We start from the raw sequence: 18,618 nt of genomic DNA on the forward strand, positions 1-18,618 counted from the left end.
GAATTCCTCACCCAAATTAGACACAGGCAGTGAGTGAAGCCACCCTTGGTAGAATTATTGACCTCAAGGAAGTGAAAATGAGTAAAGACTGGCTTGCATTAATTAAATTAATTAATAATTAATTAATTAGTAATAATTAATTAATAAAAGGACTGCATTGGCAGGATTGGACTATATTCTCTTCATATCTGTCACTGTGAGAGACACTGCAGGTAAACTAACTTGAGGCCTACGTTGGAGTAGTGCGAGCATGTAGCAGGAAGCGCCGTGACCGAGAAGAAGGGACATAACTACAGTAGAGAATGCTAACTCCAGACTTTTCTGAAACGAACAGGTATATGAAATACTGCTTTAAAATGTACCAGATATTAACTCAAGACAGACACACTGACCAACTGAGAAGACGCTATGCTTCAGGAGAAGGCAGTGAGGTTGGTCCTCACCAAGGCCTTAGAGAACAGGAGCCTGGAAACATCAATAGAGGCTTCGGTTCGAAACACTCCCTGAAGTTTTTGTTAGAGCAGATGTGATCGGTACTATAAGGAGGAACCTATGCTGATAAAGTGGGTTCATCATGTAAAATTCTGGGCACTGTGTGGAGAGCCTGTACCCACCGGAGAGGTAAAACAGGTGGGCCCTGAGACTTGCTGACTACAGTCTAAATGAAATAAGATCCACGGCTTCAAACCCCAATGTACAAAGAAACTGAGGAAGGGAAGACACCCAAAGCTAACCACCTGTCTACACACATATATGTAATTATGCTCATACAAGATCATGTGTGTAAATAGACACACAAATAAATAAAATAGTCACAGCATAGTTATTTTGGACATTGTCACTGGATGCGGGATAGAAGCTTTAATACACAGTGAGCATTCTGTTAGTCACAGTATGGCAGTGGACTTGCTTAATTGATCTACTCTTCTTTCAGACCCCCCTGGAGAAAGCTCTACACTACCCACCGTGGTCTAGAATGGTCCTCAGGAAGGCAGAGCTGTTTAAAAAGACATCCCCATAAAGGTCCTAAGAGACTGGTGGCTCTTGACAGGGACAATGGTTTTTCTAGTTCATTGAAATGCAAAAATGTACCAGAGTAGTTAAGATAATTTCAAAAAAGTTGAAGACCATTAACCGGAATGGGAATGCCATAGTATTTTTGTTGCTATTTACATAGTTTTTTTATTTTAGTTTTTATTGCTTGTTGCTTTTATTGAGCTATATATTTTTCTCTTCTCTCCCCTTCTACCTTCTCCATGATTCCTACACTCCCAATTTACTCAGGAGATCTTGTCTTTTTCTACTTCCTATGTAGATTAGATCCATGTATGTTTCTCTTAGGGTCCTCTTTGTTGTCTAGGTACCCTAGGATTGTGAATCGTAGGCTGGTTTTTCTTTACTTTACTTCTAAAAGTCACTTATGAGTGAGTGCATATTATATTTGCCTTTCTGGATCTGGGTTACCTCACTCAATATGATGTTTTCTAGATCAATCCATTGACCTGCAAATTTTAAGATATCATTACTTTTTTTCCTGGAATGACAAGTTATTAAATAGCACCATCAAAGAGACACTAGAGGACTGGAGAGAACACTCAGCAGTTAAGAGCACCTAGGTTTGAGCCCCATTATCACAGGGCATCTTAAAACCATCTGTACCTTCAGTCTTGGGGCCTCCAGTACCCTCTTCTTTTGGACACCAGGCATACACATGGCACACAGACTTTTTTTTTTTTAAGAGAGACTAAGGTCATCAAGACCAAGATGGGTAAAAGGAGTTGCTATCAAGTCTGACAACCCAAGTTCAATGTCTCTGGCCCATATAGTATAAGGAATTAACTACTACTACAAATTATCCTTTGATGTCCACATGCTCACAAGCGTGTGGACATACGCATACTAATTTATTAATTAATAAAAACTGTTAAAGGGAGAGTATGTACTTTTAAATGCATCTATGACATCAAATAGCTCAAAATTGATTAGTAAATTGGTGGGGGTGATTCAAATGATACACAGGATTGGCTGCACTTTTCTCTAAGCAAAGAGCCCGCATCTTAATGGCTGTGCCTCATAAAGACGTCCACTGGCCGTGTGCTCTCTTCTGTGGGAGTTTGGCTTCCTCCTATGCTTTCCCTTGTTTGTACTGTTCCTACTCTATTGCTTTTGTGCATCTTTAACATCCTTTGTCTACGGCAGCACTCTGAGATGCCTGGACAGGATTGTCATTCTATCGCCCAAGTTAGTAACTATTATTCAGTTAATGTTCTGGTTTTAAAGGCACGTAGATACGGAAAATTGCTCCTCTTGATTTCTTTTTTGTTGTTGTTCTTGCTAGCCCTGTTTTCCCGACAGGCATCAGCATATTATGTAATTGCATACTGTTTTCCTGCAGAAACATGGTGTCTATTGTCTATATGATGTAAATAATTCTCATCTACTGTTGAAAGGATAGATCTATACAGAAACCACAACTAAAGAATTACTGTTGGTATGTGATTCTCTTTTTCTTTTTTATTTCAAACTTCTTTCATAAAATATATTTTGACAGTGTTTTACCCTCCCTCAACTCCTCCCTAATCTACTAAACTTCATAGTCTCTCTCTCTCTCTCTCTCTCTCTCTCTCTCTCTTTCTCTCAACAAATATCAAAACAAACAAACCAAAAACAGACAAAAAGTTCCAAAATGAAACAAGTGCTTCTCCCACAAAACAAACAAACAAAACAAAACAAACATCATTAGAATATAAACATGGAGTTTATTTTTTATTGACCAACATGGGACCTGCCATGGAGTGTGGTTGGTTGGTATAGCTATTCAGAGACATTCCGTTGGAGAAAACTTGATGCTCCCTGTGACAACAGGTATCATTACTTATTGGTTAGGGGTGAAACCTTGTTTTCACATCCACCTTTCAATGCTGAGACCCCATGCAATGTAATTATTTTTTAAATTAAAATCTCTTGTGGTTTAGAAACCTAACCACAAAAACAATTTGCAAATCATGTGAGGTTTTTAAAAGTTTTACTGTGACAATGTAAAAGTAGTTACATGTCATGACAAACCTGCTTATTTCTGTAACACGGGAGGAATGTCTGACGTACACTTAATCCTATAATAAAGTAGGAGGCACTGGTACCCTGGTGCAACTGTTCTGCTAATCTATGCTTTTGAGACACCTGCTAGGAACCTACCATATTAGCTGACTTTCCGATGTGATAGAAAGTTAACAACAACAAAAAAAGTCACAGCAAATCAAGAGCATCAGTATTTATTTATTTAAACTAGAAGTTATCTTTTACATAATATTTGACCATTCCTAAGTCAAGGTTTGGAAAATACTCAACGGAAAAATTAGGAACTCCAGTCAGCACCGCATCATAGTAACAAGGAGAAACAAGTTTTAGAACCTAATATTAAGTGATGAGGAGTGCTCAAGCCGGAAGACCCTCCAATTGGATTAGTCTCTTTAAGAATTTTAAGTCTAGGGTTGGTAGCCATATAACTGATTTCAGCAGAGATAAGCTTTTATATGTATGCAAAAACACAGAGTGAGACATGCATTAAAATGTGATAATAGCACACTTCTGGGACCCATGAAGCATGAGGCACGTATTTGAACGCCTCTGGCAGCCACAAGGCAGCAGTCTCAGTCACTACCTCACTATTTGGGTCAGGAAATGTTTTCTTTTGAGATCATGCCCAGACTAGCGGTCAAACCTGTGCCCCTCCTGCCTCAGCTGCCTCAGTGCTGTAGAGAAGCAATTCTGTTACACTACACATGGAAGGAAAATAAATTCAGATTTCTAAATATAAATCTTTCCTCTTAAGCAAGTTAAGAATAACCTGAATGAACTCTAGATAGCATCCTTCCCCGTCTCTCTTCTTTCATCCCTCCCCCTGTCTCCCAGCGGTTACCGCCACCAAGTTTCCCTTTCTCCATCCTCTTCCACAGGATTGTGTGAACTACATAGAGAAGACTGAAACCTCATCTTCATGCTGCTAAAGCTACAAGCCTACAGCCTTGGCCACCAAGTTTCTCTCTCATGCAGTGTGAGCATGCTTTCAACGGTATTTGTTCCTCACATTGTAGGCAATATAAATTATCCATCAGTTCTCTCTCAAGTATTTGCAATTGCTCTTTTCTCACTGGTGTTGGTCACGATTGTTGTCTTTACTGTCTGCTAATCACATTGCTCCATACTCCACACATCCCTAGAGCCGTTCCTCCCCTTTACAGGGGTGTTGCAGGAAGCTGCCCAGGGCCTCTCTTCCCATTTCCTTCTCCACCACGCACTCCCAAGCCATTCTTCCTAGATTTCATTTTACCAAATACAGATTTCTCCAAGATTACCAATGATAGCTGGTGGTGGTGGCACACACCTTTAATCCTAGTGCTCAGGAGGCAGAGGCAGGTGGATCTCTGTGAGTTTGACCAGCCTGGTCTACAAAGTGAGTTCCAGGACAGCCAGAGCTGTTTCACAGAGAAACCTAAACCGTTACACAGAGAAACCCTATCTTACAAAAACCAAAAATTTAAAAAAAGTTAAAAAGATTATGGGTGAGGATAAGGATCCTTCTTAACTCTCACTCATTTGAATTATGAACTGTCTTCTAGCTTTAAGCCATCTAATACCTATTCAGTGCTTCCCATGTGACATGCTCCCAGCTCCATGTTGTTCTGCCTGACTGTGGGGCCAGAAGTAACAGTGGACTGTGAAGTAAAACAGCCCTTTCTCCCCTAAGGTTGTTTGGGTTAGTCTTACGCCACAGGGATGCAGCCTGACTGAAGCGCATACCAACCTTTCTACTCCCAAATGCATCTTGCTCACTTCTCCCTTGGAGCTTTTTCATGTGCTATGTTCTCTGCTGGAGGGCTTCCCACCATCGCGCTGTTGTTTCTCATCTCAGAAGCTTTCCCTGCATCATCAGTGCACATTTAATTAGTATGTTTACAAATTCCCTTGCCCATCTCCAGACTGAACGCATGAGATGAGCAATGTGGTTAATTTTGTTCATCACTATATCCTGGGTACTTGGTAGACTTTAGTAGTCCTAAAAATGTTTTGGGTAAATAAATGAATGTAGTTTGACATACATTATTCCTAATTCAACTCATTTTATCTTCCATTGTACATTTTTTAAAGATTCTAATAAGTGCTGTTTGTAAAGTTTCTGACAATTTTATAAAACTGCTATAGATAAAGGACAATTCTGGACTTTTTCTTTTCAAATAAAACTAATTCTCTTTAGGACCTGTGCAAGGCTTTATATACTGCCTTAGGAAATAAAGTAAGAAAGTATCTTCATATCTACAGCAATCTGTTGGTTGCCTGCTCCATCTCTGTTCTCTGCCACGTCCTCAGTATACAGCACAGGTTTTCACCCTTGCACTTCTGACTCAATTTGATGGAGAAAGCCTTTCACAAATTCTAATTGGTCTTAATAATAAAAACCCAGAGCCAGGTATCAGGGTAAATGCTGAAAGATCAGTAATAAAGAAGCAAGCACCAGCCAACGCTTAAGCCGCCAACTTCTCAGCCAAAAAAAGAGCTGAGCTCCTGTCTCCTCCTGCCTTATATTTCTCTTTCTGCCCAGCCATATCACTTCCTGACTATCTGTACAGACCTCCAGATCTCTATGGTTAACGAGTGGCTAGCTCCGCCCTCTGATCTTCAGGCAAGCTTTGTCATGCTCACTAATAGTGAATGGGTTGGATACACAATCCAGTTGGGGCCAATAAGGCGTGAGAAGTCTTGTTCATCTATAAGGAGGGTGGTCCTTTGCACGTCCTGACATAATCACATCATGTTGCACAGCAATCATCTTATCACTGACCTAGGAAAAAAACCACAGAGTCCCAGGAACCAGGGTCAGAATCCCATCACTCCATGTGCAGGGTGCGCCTACCTCTGGGCTTCTTAGTTTCTTTTTGCTTATGTCTGCTTGAACAAGAATTGCCTGCTACTTGACCCTAAAGTCGTGTATCTGCTAGGTATATCTGCTGCATGTTTCTCAGAAGTTGACAATTGATGTGTACTGACTCAAGACATATTTGTCTACCAAATAGATTACAACAGCATTACTGTGTGAACCTATGAAACTTACCATTTACTTATTTAATTAGGAACCCAGGGAAGAATTTAGAGTAAATTTATCAGGCAGAAAACTGTGAAGAAGGATGGATAATTATGAAATTAATTCTTTGAATTACTAAAAATATTTCACCTCTTGCAGTTAATTGTACATACTCAGTGGAAAAGAACTCCAGTTTATCATTAATCTGTTGAGAGATCTGTTTCTACAGAATTTTTCTGCTAACTGAAATACTGTCAACAGATTAAGAAGTTTTTAAAAAGTAAATGCATACAAAAGCTTAAATCTCTGCTGAGACTAATGGTTTACAAGTTTGTTTCAGACTTATCATCATTATTTTAACCTAAAGATCCCAGGATATTGGGTTTGTATCCATTACATGAAGTAAATTGAATATATGATTTTGGGTAAATCCTGGGGGCACATTTGCTCAACTGTTCTTCATCTTGTTCTCATTAAGGCAGGTGACAAACAGACAATGAGATATAATTATTTGCTCTCACGAGTAACGAACTCTGATTTGTAAAAACAACTATTTCTTATCAAATTGTGTTCAATGTTGTTTTCATATTTTATTTTATAAAAATGAGAAACATATAATGGAGAGACTTTATAACTAATCTATGGACACATACTCCTTGCTTACTTTATTATTTTAAATATTTTTATTTATTTATTTTAGCTTGGAATGATGGCACATTCCATTAATCCAAGCACTCGGGAATCAGAGGTAGGTGGATCTCTGACTTTGACGTCAAACTGGTCTGTTTACACAGTGAGTTCCAGGACAGCTAGGGCCCCACAAGAAATTCTGTCTTGAAAATAAAAATACAAAAAAGTAATAAAATAAAATAGCTGTGCAATGGTAGTACATGTCTTTAATTCCAGCACTTGGGAGGCAGAGGCAGGTGGATCTCTGTGAGTTTGAGGCAAGCCTTGTCTACAGAGCTAGTTCCAAGACAATCAAGGCTACACAGAGAAACTCTGTCTTAGAAAAACAAAACAAAAACCAAATAAATCAATAAAGTAAAAACGGTTTTAAAATTTTATGTGTTTGGGTATTTGCCTGCATATATATCTGCATATCTTATGTGTGATTCATACCCATGAGAAAGAAGAGGGCATTGGAAGCCCTGGAACTAGAGTTAGACAGTAGTGATCCGCTTCATGGATACTCTAGAAGGGAAGCTGGTGCTTTTAAGCACTAAACCATTGCTCCAGGCTTTTTTCCCCTTTTTTTCTAGCCACCAACCACCTATTAAACCATAGCATGAAGACTTCTTAGTTATGAATGTTCGGCCTAGCTTAGGCTGATTTCTGGTTAGCTCTTTTAACTTAAATTAACCTGTTTCTCTTTATCTACTTTTTGGCTCAGGGCTTTTTATCTTGTCTTTCTTTATGTCCTATTTTTCCTGCTTCTTCTGTACCGTGTTTATCTGGCGGCTCCCTGGCTGACCAGCCCTGGGCTTCTTTCCTCCTTTCTCCCTCATTCTCTTCTCTCTTCTTTATCTTTATATTTTCAAGTCCAGATTTCTCTTCCTATTTATTATCTCTGCCCAGAAACCCTGCCTATCCCTTCTCTGCCTAGCTATTGGCCATTCTGCTCTTTATCCGACCAATCAGGTGCCTTTGGCAGGCAAGGTGAGACAAACGCAGCACATCTTTACATAATTAAACCAGATTCTATAGGTATCTTGCTGATTCTGAATTTTTTGAATACAAATGAATAGAGAATGACAGCTGCTGAGAGACACTGGATTATGGGAGGATGTAATGATATTTCATTTGTATCTTAATAAATAAAGCTTGCCTGAAGATCAGAGAGTTAAGCATCCCCACTGCTCAGCCTTACAGACCAGGCAGTGGTGACACACACCTTTAATTTCAGTAGTCACATTAGTTTGCCGTAGAAACTGGGCAGTAGTGGTGCACAATCCCGGCCCTAGAAAGGATTATAAAATCAGAGGAGACAGCTCTCAAGCAATCTCAGTTTGAGGATTCCTGGATGCAGAATCGCCATTTTGGACTGAGATGAAGGCCAGAATCTGTTTTGCTTTTCTGACCTTCAGGTTGAACCCCAATATCTGTCTCTGGGTTTTTATTAATCATGCTACAGAAAGGACTGCTAGATTAAACCAGACTAGATACTTTAGGAATGCTTTAACTTAAAAATGGTATTCAGGAATGTATTGCTTTTGGGAAGAAGTTATGCTTTTGTTTCTACAGAATATGAAAGGCTATGGATTCACTCAAGGTTAAAGAGAATCAGGCTTGTTCAGGGGAGATCCCCTAAAAATCCATTAATAGAGTATTTTCTCTGAATTGCCAAATGCAAATGGGCTAGACTTTATAAATGTAATTCTCACCTGATAATTGTTCTTATTTTAATTGTTTTTCTACATTAGAGTTAAAACTCTTTCTTTTCTTATTTAGACAAAAGGGGGAAATGTTGTGAGATATTTGATTACACTGTGTAAAAATATGTCACTGTGATTGGTTTAATGAAAAGCTAAACAGTCAATAGCTAGGCAGGAGGAACAGACAAGACTTCTGGACAGAGAGAGCTCTGGGAAGAAGAAATGGGGAGTCACCAGCCAGATGCAGAGGAGCAGGATGGGCAAGATGAGGTAACGAGCACATGGACAAATGTTGATTTAAAAATATGAATTAATTTAACTTATAAGAACCAGTTAGAAACAAGCATAAGCTAAGGACGAAATTTCATAGTTAATAATAAGTCTCTGTGTCATTTTTTTTGAGCTGGTGACCCTAAGGAAATTCTGACTAAACTTTCTAAAATATATACAGATATAAAAGTGATTGAAATAAAATCACCATGTAATGGGGTAGTTGAAGCCCCAACTAGAGATCCTCACCACCAAATGAAGCTTCCGATTTTAATACAGTTGTTGGTCAAAGGGAACCCCAAAACAACCCAGGTTATTACCAAACCTATTGATTGACAAAACGCACAGGGCTTGCAGGGGTCTGGGCCTGATGAGGTCTCAGAACTGAGGGGGAAAGTGGGCAGAAGCCCACATCCCTAACCCAAAAACTATCTCCAATTAGTAACTGCTCGCAAAGGAAAGATTAGTTTTCTCCAATGGAGTCTCACTGGGTATACAAACTACTCTTAAGGCAAGGCCCCAGACCCAGCAGTAGATGTCTGGTGCAAAACAAGCTCACTGATATTTTTGGAGAATTTTCTCTCACGATGCTTTGGTCTGGGAAGGTTTATTCTTGAATTGGAGCAGTTTACCAGTGACTATACCACTGAGGAATATATTTCTCTCTCTCTGAAAACTTTAACTGCCTATAGCTCCTCTGGGAAGGGTGGGGCCTCATGAGACCCTCCCTCTACCTAGATGGACTATTAATGAAGCCAATCTCATTCAGGGCTTGTGCAAGCAGACACTGTTGCTGTGAGTTCACGGGTCTCCTTCCCATCGTCCAGCTCTTACATTCTTTCAGCCCCCTCTTCTGTTATGTTCCCTGAGCCCCTTCACTGGCTCTGTTTTTAGCTTCCATTTCTTTTCACATAATATTCATATTTTTCTTTAATTCATTACAGTTATGAAAAGTCTTCTTCTGCTAACTTTTTTTTGGTGTCAACTTCTATTGATTTACATTTCTCTTGGATACAGTTTACCTGTTTTAGGAGTTTCATGAAAACCCCAAAAGTTCAATAAGATCGCCCTCTCCAGATGGCCAGGGAGCTAATGTCTCCTTACCTTGCGTGTATGCCCATAGTGTTTTATTTCTCATTGGGTTAGCTGTTCTTTCTCTGGTAACTGTGGCGGTCAGACTACAGGTGAGCAGCCTAACAGTCAGATGTAATAGGAGATACCAATGTACATTTCATCAACTCTTCTCCAGATAGGTAAGTGTGACTCACTTTTATTTCCCTCTTTCTCTCAGGAATTACATCCACTGTTTACTATTTCCAAATATTTAAAGTAATTACCACTTCATCCCCCTTTTCCATAGTTTAGAAGGTAATGATTTCTCCGACATTAGCTTCCCATCTTACTGAAAGCAAATACCTACTGGCTTTGTTTTCTATGCTACAGTACACCATGTTTAAATACGAGCACACTTGAGATCAAAATATAGGAAGAAGTATATCTGTACTAGTTTCAATAACAACAAAAATTTACTTGTGAGCCCAACATGATTTTATTTCCAAAAATTGGCCCAAACTGTCAGAGTAGTTTCTGATTATCCTAAGTTACCAGGGAAAGAAATTTCCAGGCATCACTGTAGCGATGACCTCAGGTCAGAACCCTCAGGGCGGAACCCTCAGGGGGGAATCCTCAGGGCCATTTTCACAGGCGCTCTGGTTTCCAGCAGCAAAGGGAAGCTGTGAGGCAGCTGTGGTTCACTTGCTCTGACACCACTGAGTAACCCTGGTTCTAACTGTTCCTACTGGGCATGGCAGTTAAAGAGTTAAGTCTGTTTGATGAGGTGATTTCATACAAATCTGAGACTTTATTATCTAGAAATCAGGTAAAAACCACCAAGAAACTTCAGTGACTGGTACCTATGGAAGCAAATTGAATTAACCCTTTCATCTAATCAGCATATTTATGCTAACATTCTTAGACATGAAAATATATTAAACATACAAAATGCACATAAAATGAAGTTGCAAAAATAGCACAAAAATAAATTTTATCTGTTCAGATTTACTATATTCTTTGTTTGTGCTGCCAATAATTAATATTAATGATTGTCCTTAACTACAACTAATAAACTAAATAAATATTTAGAATAAACATTCTTATTGTTTTTATTTCATATATAGTCTGAACTCTGCAAGAAAATTACTTAATTTCTTAAAATATTCTAAAACTTCTAATTACACAATTCTCAAATTTCACATTAAATAAGAAAAAACAACTGGCTACTTACAGATTCTTGTGAATAAACTGTTATCAAATTTTATATTAAAAGATATGCCATTATGTATTTTAATCAGATTTTAGCCTATAAGGTGAAAAAACATATTTTAAAATAATAATAACTAGTATCAACAACATTTCCCTCAAATCTTACAAAAAGCTCTGAGACAACTCCCAGCGCACTAATTATGCATGACCTCCCCTGTCAGAACCCGTGTTCAGCATCCTTAATCAAACTTTGTTACTCCAAGTGCTTCTTTTAGAATCTCTAAATGTTCTATAAATTATTTTACCTACACTATTGGGAAACTATCTGCTTGTACAGCCACTGGTTCATATGTAGGAACATTATGCAATCATAGTATTATAGTTTTAATTGAATTGGCCTTTCTTAAATTTTAATTTTTCCTTTAGGTTTTATTTGTTTAAGCTTATTGAATTATTTCCAAATTAATGAATGCTGAAAACAACAGAACTCAGGACTTCCCTGTGGTTTAAATACATCTCATAAATCCTATGACTTATATCATGACATATATAAGTAATTGTCTGAATACTTACATGAGTATTCAGTGATAATATGGAAGAGTAATTAATGAAATGTTTGCATATGGATACAAGACCACGTTTCTATTTTCTTAAGCATATTTCCTACATACAGATGACTTTTCTGCAAACTTACAGGTGCTTTCAATTTCTGATTTCTGAACTATGAGTTTGTCCTAATTTAGCAACTTGATGTCTTCCTTCCTATGGTTTTTATTATTTCTTCCTCTCCCACAGTAAAAAAGCATAGAAAACCAAGGAACAACACTATGAAAATTCCATATTTTCACACAAAAAACTAAGAATGGTTTGAGGAAACAATGTTACACAGATTTGATTATTATACTTTATATCAAAATAACAATCTCATGGTACCCATAAGTATTAACTGTTTTATGCCTTAAGAGTAAAATTATTGAAAATCAACAGAAGGAGAACTTCTTAAGTTTTAATGGTACTGGGACTCATTTAAAGATATTTGAATATTTAGACTTCCCAGCTTCATGCCAAAGATATTTTCAACTGAACAGGCTTAGAGTGGAATGAATTCTACACACAAAACCCAGACAATTCTACTACAGATATTCTGTGTGTCATAAATTAGAGCACTGTTTGTAGGAAGTGAGGCAGAACCAAGTATTCTCTTCTCATTCAATTAATCTAATGTTATGTTTTCTTCACATTAGTATATGCAAATACCAAGAGACTCTCCAAAATCTATCAAGTGAAAAAAAAGACATTATTGAAATGACTTTTTGTTTAAAAATCTATTGTAAATAACAAATAAAAGATCAACACTTAGCCTCTTTTCCTTAAAAAATAAAATGAAGATAACTTAGTAGGAAATAGTTCAGCAGAAAAATTGAAATGAGTCATAAAACTGAACTGGACTTGTATTTGCAAAACTTGGGTTAAATCAAATGGATTCCACGAAAACAACTCTATCCTCAGTTCCATTCCCTTCCTTTACACCCAGCCTTCCAGAAGCTAACCTTTTGCATCAGAAAAGACCAGAGTAATTCAGACAACCCTGGAAACAGAAGCAGCAGGGAGAGCTGAGAATGAGGGTTGTTTCTGAAACAAGGGGTTAAATGCAAGCACTTACACCACACATAATCTCCTCCACTTGGTTACTGGCCGGCCTGCTGACATGGGCAGTGTCTAATCGCAGAGACAGAGGCCTACAGACAATGATAACTAAGAACCTCATCCTGAAGAAAAATTCCAGTTCAGAAAGCCCATCCCTCAAGATCCTGTCAAATGTTTGAGGAACCCTATTCCTTACAAATACATATTTGTGTCCACTAAAAATTTAACCCGTGTTTGAGTTCTTCACTTTTAATTACTGATGGAGGATTAACTCATTAAATGAAAATCATAAGCTAATCTGAAACATTAATGATTACTGCAAGAGAAGATGGACCTGGGTTAGAATTCCCAGCACCTCCATGAAGCGGAGATGGCAGTGTGCACTGTAATTCCAGTACTTCAACGGGAATCCTTAGAAACTCAGACAGCTAGTCAGGAGAGCACAACAGCAAACAAGGCAATTGGGTCAAACATGGTGGATGGTGAAGACCGACAACCAAAGTTGATATTTGAACTCCACAGGCATACCATCAGGCATACCATGGTATTTACACACATGTGCGCTTGTGCTCACGCGCGCACACACACACACACACACACACACACACACACACACACGGGAAGATATCTTAAGGAAATGGGAGCAGTAAAATATAGGAAGAGGAAAATAAAGAGGGCTATAGAGTGGTGGGAGTGATTAAATCTATAAGGGAGAAAGAAGGATCGGGAAACTATGGATTTAGGTTGGGGGGTTTAACAAAACTAAAGAGAGTATGAAAAAGTCATATGAAAATCTACTATCTTCGAACCAAAATAGCAAACAGAAGAGACCGAAGGAAGTCATCCTGCAAGACAGGCAATGCTGCCCGTAGAAGCAGAGGGCAACTGAATGACGCTCCCAGTGCCCGGTGTGGATTACTCTACAGTTTCTCAGGAAAGCCTCAGAGTCAACTAAACAAGATAGGCTCTTCTCAGTTCTCTAGGCTGCGCACTAGAAGGAGAGAGTGAGACCACACTGCTGGTGCCTCACATCCCAGTTGCGAGATGCAGAGGAAGCTTCTGGAAAAGAAAAGGAAACCTCCTTTCTACTGTCTAACTTTTGAAGTCCCAGAAGGTTAGGCAAGTCGTTGGAAGTGAAAAAGTAGCATTGGTCTTATCTGGATGTGAATAGATGTGCCGATGTGGGCAAAAATGGCATGATTGTTAGAGGGATAACCAACTGCCTTCCAATTGGATTTGAGGTCCACACCACGGGAGGGAATTCATGTCTAATACTACAAGACCAGCTAACAACCCATGTCTCGTGAGGTCATAGGTCAAGTAGAGAGACTAAATTAACATAGCACTAAGCTGTCTTCCCAATGTGTATGTCGACACCCATTTACAAAAGCTACCCTCAGCCTTAATCAGAGAAGCCTCTCTTTACATAAACACCATGAAAGCAGAAGCCATAGCTGCCCAAGATGCTGAGGGTAAATGGTGGCTTAGTGTTCGGCCCTAAGTAAACATTGACCCCCTTCTCTCTAAGACTTCGGGAACACAGCTTAGAAGAGACTGGGAAATCTGTGAGAACCTGGAAATAGGGTAAGGCTATGAAATGCTGTGTTCTGGGGCGCACATACTCAGTACAGTTACAAACTCAGTAGCTGCACTGGGACCACATGAGACTGGCACCGTCAATAATCAGCAAGAGAAAGGGATGTCCCTATGGAAATCTTATAGGGACACGCCTCACTGCTGACCTGTGGACTACTGATGGGTTCCCAGGTGTCAGAAATCATTATTTCTGGTTGCGTACTCACTCAGAAGACACTACATAAACTCACCGGGTCACAAGACAAACGTGAGGGAGCTGTAGATACGGGATGGGGATGGATAGACAGAGGTACTAGGAAAGTGAGACTGGGTAAGGGGAGAGAGTGGTCAGCATATACTGTGTACATGTATGGAACTGTCATACACGTCATACATGAAAATGTCATACATAACTTAGCATAAAATTAATTGTTAAAAATTATAAAACTAACTCTCCCAGGCAGGAAACTCTGTTTATTTCATATGATTTACATTTAGGCAGTACAAACTACAAAATCATAACAATAAGAGTCAAGAAAAAGGATCTTGTCAAAGGAATAAACCAATGAAAGCAGAGTCATAGTTTCCCGAGATGCTGCTCAAGAGATAAAGTTGTCGCTGTTTATGCTGAAAAACACCCACTCTGAAAACAGCAAGTTTCGGGGAAAAGTTACTTCTCAAGATTTGAAAAAAAAAAGTTACCTCTTGCAAAGGTATGCACAGGGGAGGGATGGATGCAGAGGGAAGCTTGAGAACTGGGAAAGAGGCATGTGCATGGGGACAGGAAAGGACCACCACAGGCTGGAGGAGATGAGAGTCCCCAGACAGAAGCCACAGAGGCAGCAGAGTGGAGGGGGGAGCAGGGGTGCCCCGCATTGCTTCACTCATTTCATCAACTTCTCATTGTTTCTTCCAAAGTATAATTTCATGACATCAGTCAAGCTTACATGACAGCAAGTGAAAATGAGAAATAATTATTAATTGCCGAGGAAAGGCATTTTCCGTAAAGGAGATGCTAGTATGTGTAATATCCACATAATTTAATAACTTGTCTTTGACAATTAATCCAAGAGACAATTGAGAAAAAATAAAACTTTTGCACCAGGATGCTAACCTTCAAAAGCCAAAAATCTGAAGCTTTTTATTTCCCATTAACTTGACATCTGATGACCACAGATTTTAAATACCTTTACCATCCCATGAATACACACATTTAAGAAATACCCTATAATAATGGGTATTATGTGCTCACTAAAGCCATTCCTTAGAGTTCTAAAAACAGTAAACTTTTTATTCAAACCTATATGTAATAATTCTGGCACTCCAGAGTTTACTGAAGAATATATTTATCTTGACCTTCACTTCAAATTTCTTAATTACTTAACTTCATTAAAAATGAATAGACTTTCTGCTGATTTCCCACCTGTTATTCCCACCATTCCCCATTTGCTGAATCTGAGCTCACAGAGGGCTTTCCGGAGTTAAGAACCTTATTTTATCATCTGGTCTCGGTACTTATTGAATTTATGAGTAGGGCGTGACCCTACGATTATCAAAAGCCCTTTCAAAATGAAAATTTTACTGAAAAATTGCAAGCTAGTTTTAGCTTTTCCCTTCAACATGTTCTTATTCCCCAGGCCAGCATTTTGCTACTCATAGTTCAGCATTTTATTACCCATAGTTCTGTTTTTAGCCTCACTCGTCAAGTTATATTTAGGCAAATATATTGCAAACATATTAATGAGTAATGTTCTATCATGAATTTTATGAATTATGAAATTTCTTTTAAGTTACACAAATTATAAGACAAAAGAATCGATTTGTTTATCATCTGTTTTAAATAACTTGTTCAGTTCATAAAAAAAAACCAGAAGTGACAGTTTTATTTACATATAAACTTTCAGCTAAGAACATGTTCCCTGTGAATGATTATTAACCCATTTTTATGACCATAGCATAGAATTACAGACTGAATTGAACTCAAAATGATCTCTAACATAGATCTCCAAGAGTGACCACTATTTAATAATCTAAGAGATAAATATCCTTCTTTATTTTTCCAGGATCTCTGGGGACGAGGTTACAGTATGCTTTAGGATTTGATCTATTGGCTAAGATGCCTTCTTTAACTCATAATCCAAACCTGCAGGTAAAGAGAAATAAAGCCCAGACTCCCAACATCCTTGGTAGATGCTTATCCTGGTTAGTGTTATGATTGCCGTGATGAGCACCATTACCAAGCAATGTGGGGGAAAGGAATTACTTTTTGGTCATTACTTTTTTTGGATTACTTTCCACATCACTGTTCATCACCAAAGGAAACTAGGACAGGAAATCAAACATGGCAGGAGCTGATGCAGAGGCCATGGAGGAATGCTGCTTACTGGCTAGTTCATTGTGGCTTGCTCAGCTGGTTTTTTTTTTTATAGAACCCAAGACTACCAGTCCTGTGATGGCTGTACTCTCATGGTCTGGGCACTCCCCACCAATGACTATTTAAGAAATTTCCCTACAGGCTTGCCAACAGCCACATTTTTTTCTCAATGGAGCCTCCCTGCTCCCCAGTGACTCTAGGTTTTGTCAAGTTGACGTAAAACTAGCAGACACAATGCTCTTTAGTGACTGTGGTTATCAACTAACCATAAAAATATATAATGAAATCATTATCACAATGAACTTCCTAATACCTAGTCAACCATTTATTTACTTTGAGCAATATTCAAACTAAAACAGTCCCATAAAATGAAATTATGTATACTAAAAATGGACACTTAATATGAGTTCATAATTAATTTTTCTACTAAAAAGAAAAATAATTTCTCTTAGATGTATTTTTATGTGTCCCAAAGATGAAAAATAAGAAACATAATTGGGACATTTCTGGATGCCAGACATGGTACTACATGGAAGTGATGATTTGCAGCACTCTGTGAGGGGAGCAACACTGTTATCCCCTTTTCTGGTGATGGAATTGAGGCCAATGAAATGCACTAATCTGAGGTCTCATAATCAATTGAGAGTAAAGCCAGAATGCAAACCTAAACGTGATGCTTGTGTCCCTGTCTCTAATATATTACTAAAGAATTATAGACACTATTCTTACTAAGATGAGTAAGATTGATAAAAATATCTACCTTTAAAATATATCTTTGAATTCTCATTAGCTTCGTGATATCAAAGAAGATGTAGAGGGGGCTGGAGAGATGGCTCAGTGATTAAGAGAAAAGAATGCTGGGATGGAGAACTGGGTTTGGTCCCCAATTCCCACATCAGGCTGTTCACAGCCGCCTGTAATGTTAGCTCCAGGTAGTCAACACCTAGCCTCCACAGGTACCTGAACACATGCACACACACACACACACACACACACACACACACACACACGCGTGCACGCGCACACACTCACATGCACACACGCACACACACACATAAGCACACACACATGCACACACACACACACACACACACACACACAAATAATTAAAAATAAAACCTCCTTTAAAAAATGGCCCAGGAAGAACAAAAAAAAACTTCTAAAAGACATGTGTTCATGTGACAAATCCTATTTTAAACTCTATCGTTTTTAAGTTTGCTTGATTATTACATAATTTTTCTAGATCTATCTAAATTGATTTCTTAAATTTATGTAACTATTTTAAACATAATTTCACTTTTTTCAGATTTTATTTATACTTTCAAGGAATACATGGTGCTTTTAGGTTTTATGCTAAATAAAAAGAGGCATTTTGATATTTAAAGATACGCTAAATTAGCTTCAATATGAATATCTTACAGAATATTGAACCAAGAAACTTCCTCCTAGTATAAATGTAACTTTTTATTAGGAAAACAGCCACCTATGTTGAGCAAGTAAATCTCATTGCTTTTTAAGATAATTCATGTTGTCAATGCTATGAGCACACTTCTAAACAGGTGAATACTTCAGTTAGTATGGAAAATTCTCTTAGTATTTCAGTTTAATGTTAGACATTGTTATTTAAAGTCAATATGCTTCAAAAGCCATAAACTTTGACATTTGATTCATAATTGGTTTTAGATCAGTCACCTTTCTGATTGTTTCCTTTCCCACTGTAAGCTCATGCCCATCCTGCCCCATGCCAATGTTAAAGACTAGAATTCTCACTGAGGTCTTCTGAGAAAGTGTCTTCATCCTTCTGAAAAGTACGGGCTTGGTTTTCTGTCTTTTGACACCAGTGGGAAGCATCAATCCATGCATTGTCTAAGTCACTCTCTTAGTTAACAGCAGATGGTCTAAAAGAGACTTGGTTTTTGTTTTTTTTTTTTAAATTCAAGTCAGTATTTGGCATCAGACTTAAAGATGGACACATCATGCTTCCCTTCTCCCTGTTTCCTCTGGCCAGTCCCCATTTAGATGCTGGTGTTCTGAAA

General features: G+C 38.3%; 1 protein-coding gene across 1 annotated transcript in view; it reads right to left on the reverse strand.

Annotated features, from left to right (window-relative positions):
- The window catches only part of LOC125406552 (doublecortin domain-containing protein 1), a 202,922-nt gene that overhangs the window by 130,299 nt on the left and 54,005 nt on the right, over positions 1-18,618 (reverse strand). The window contains 4 exon segments of the mRNA XM_087910886.1: positions 4,610-4,630; positions 15,416-15,433; positions 16,916-16,932; positions 18,237-18,480. Coding sequence (XP_087767012.1) covers positions 4,610-4,630; positions 15,416-15,433; positions 16,916-16,932; positions 18,237-18,480 — 300 coding nt within the window.

Source organism: Myodes glareolus, chromosome 10, assembly GCF_982192425.1.
Source record: "Myodes glareolus chromosome 10, mMyoGla1.1, whole genome shotgun sequence".
NCBI lineage: Eukaryota > Metazoa > Chordata > Mammalia > Rodentia > Cricetidae > Myodes > Myodes glareolus.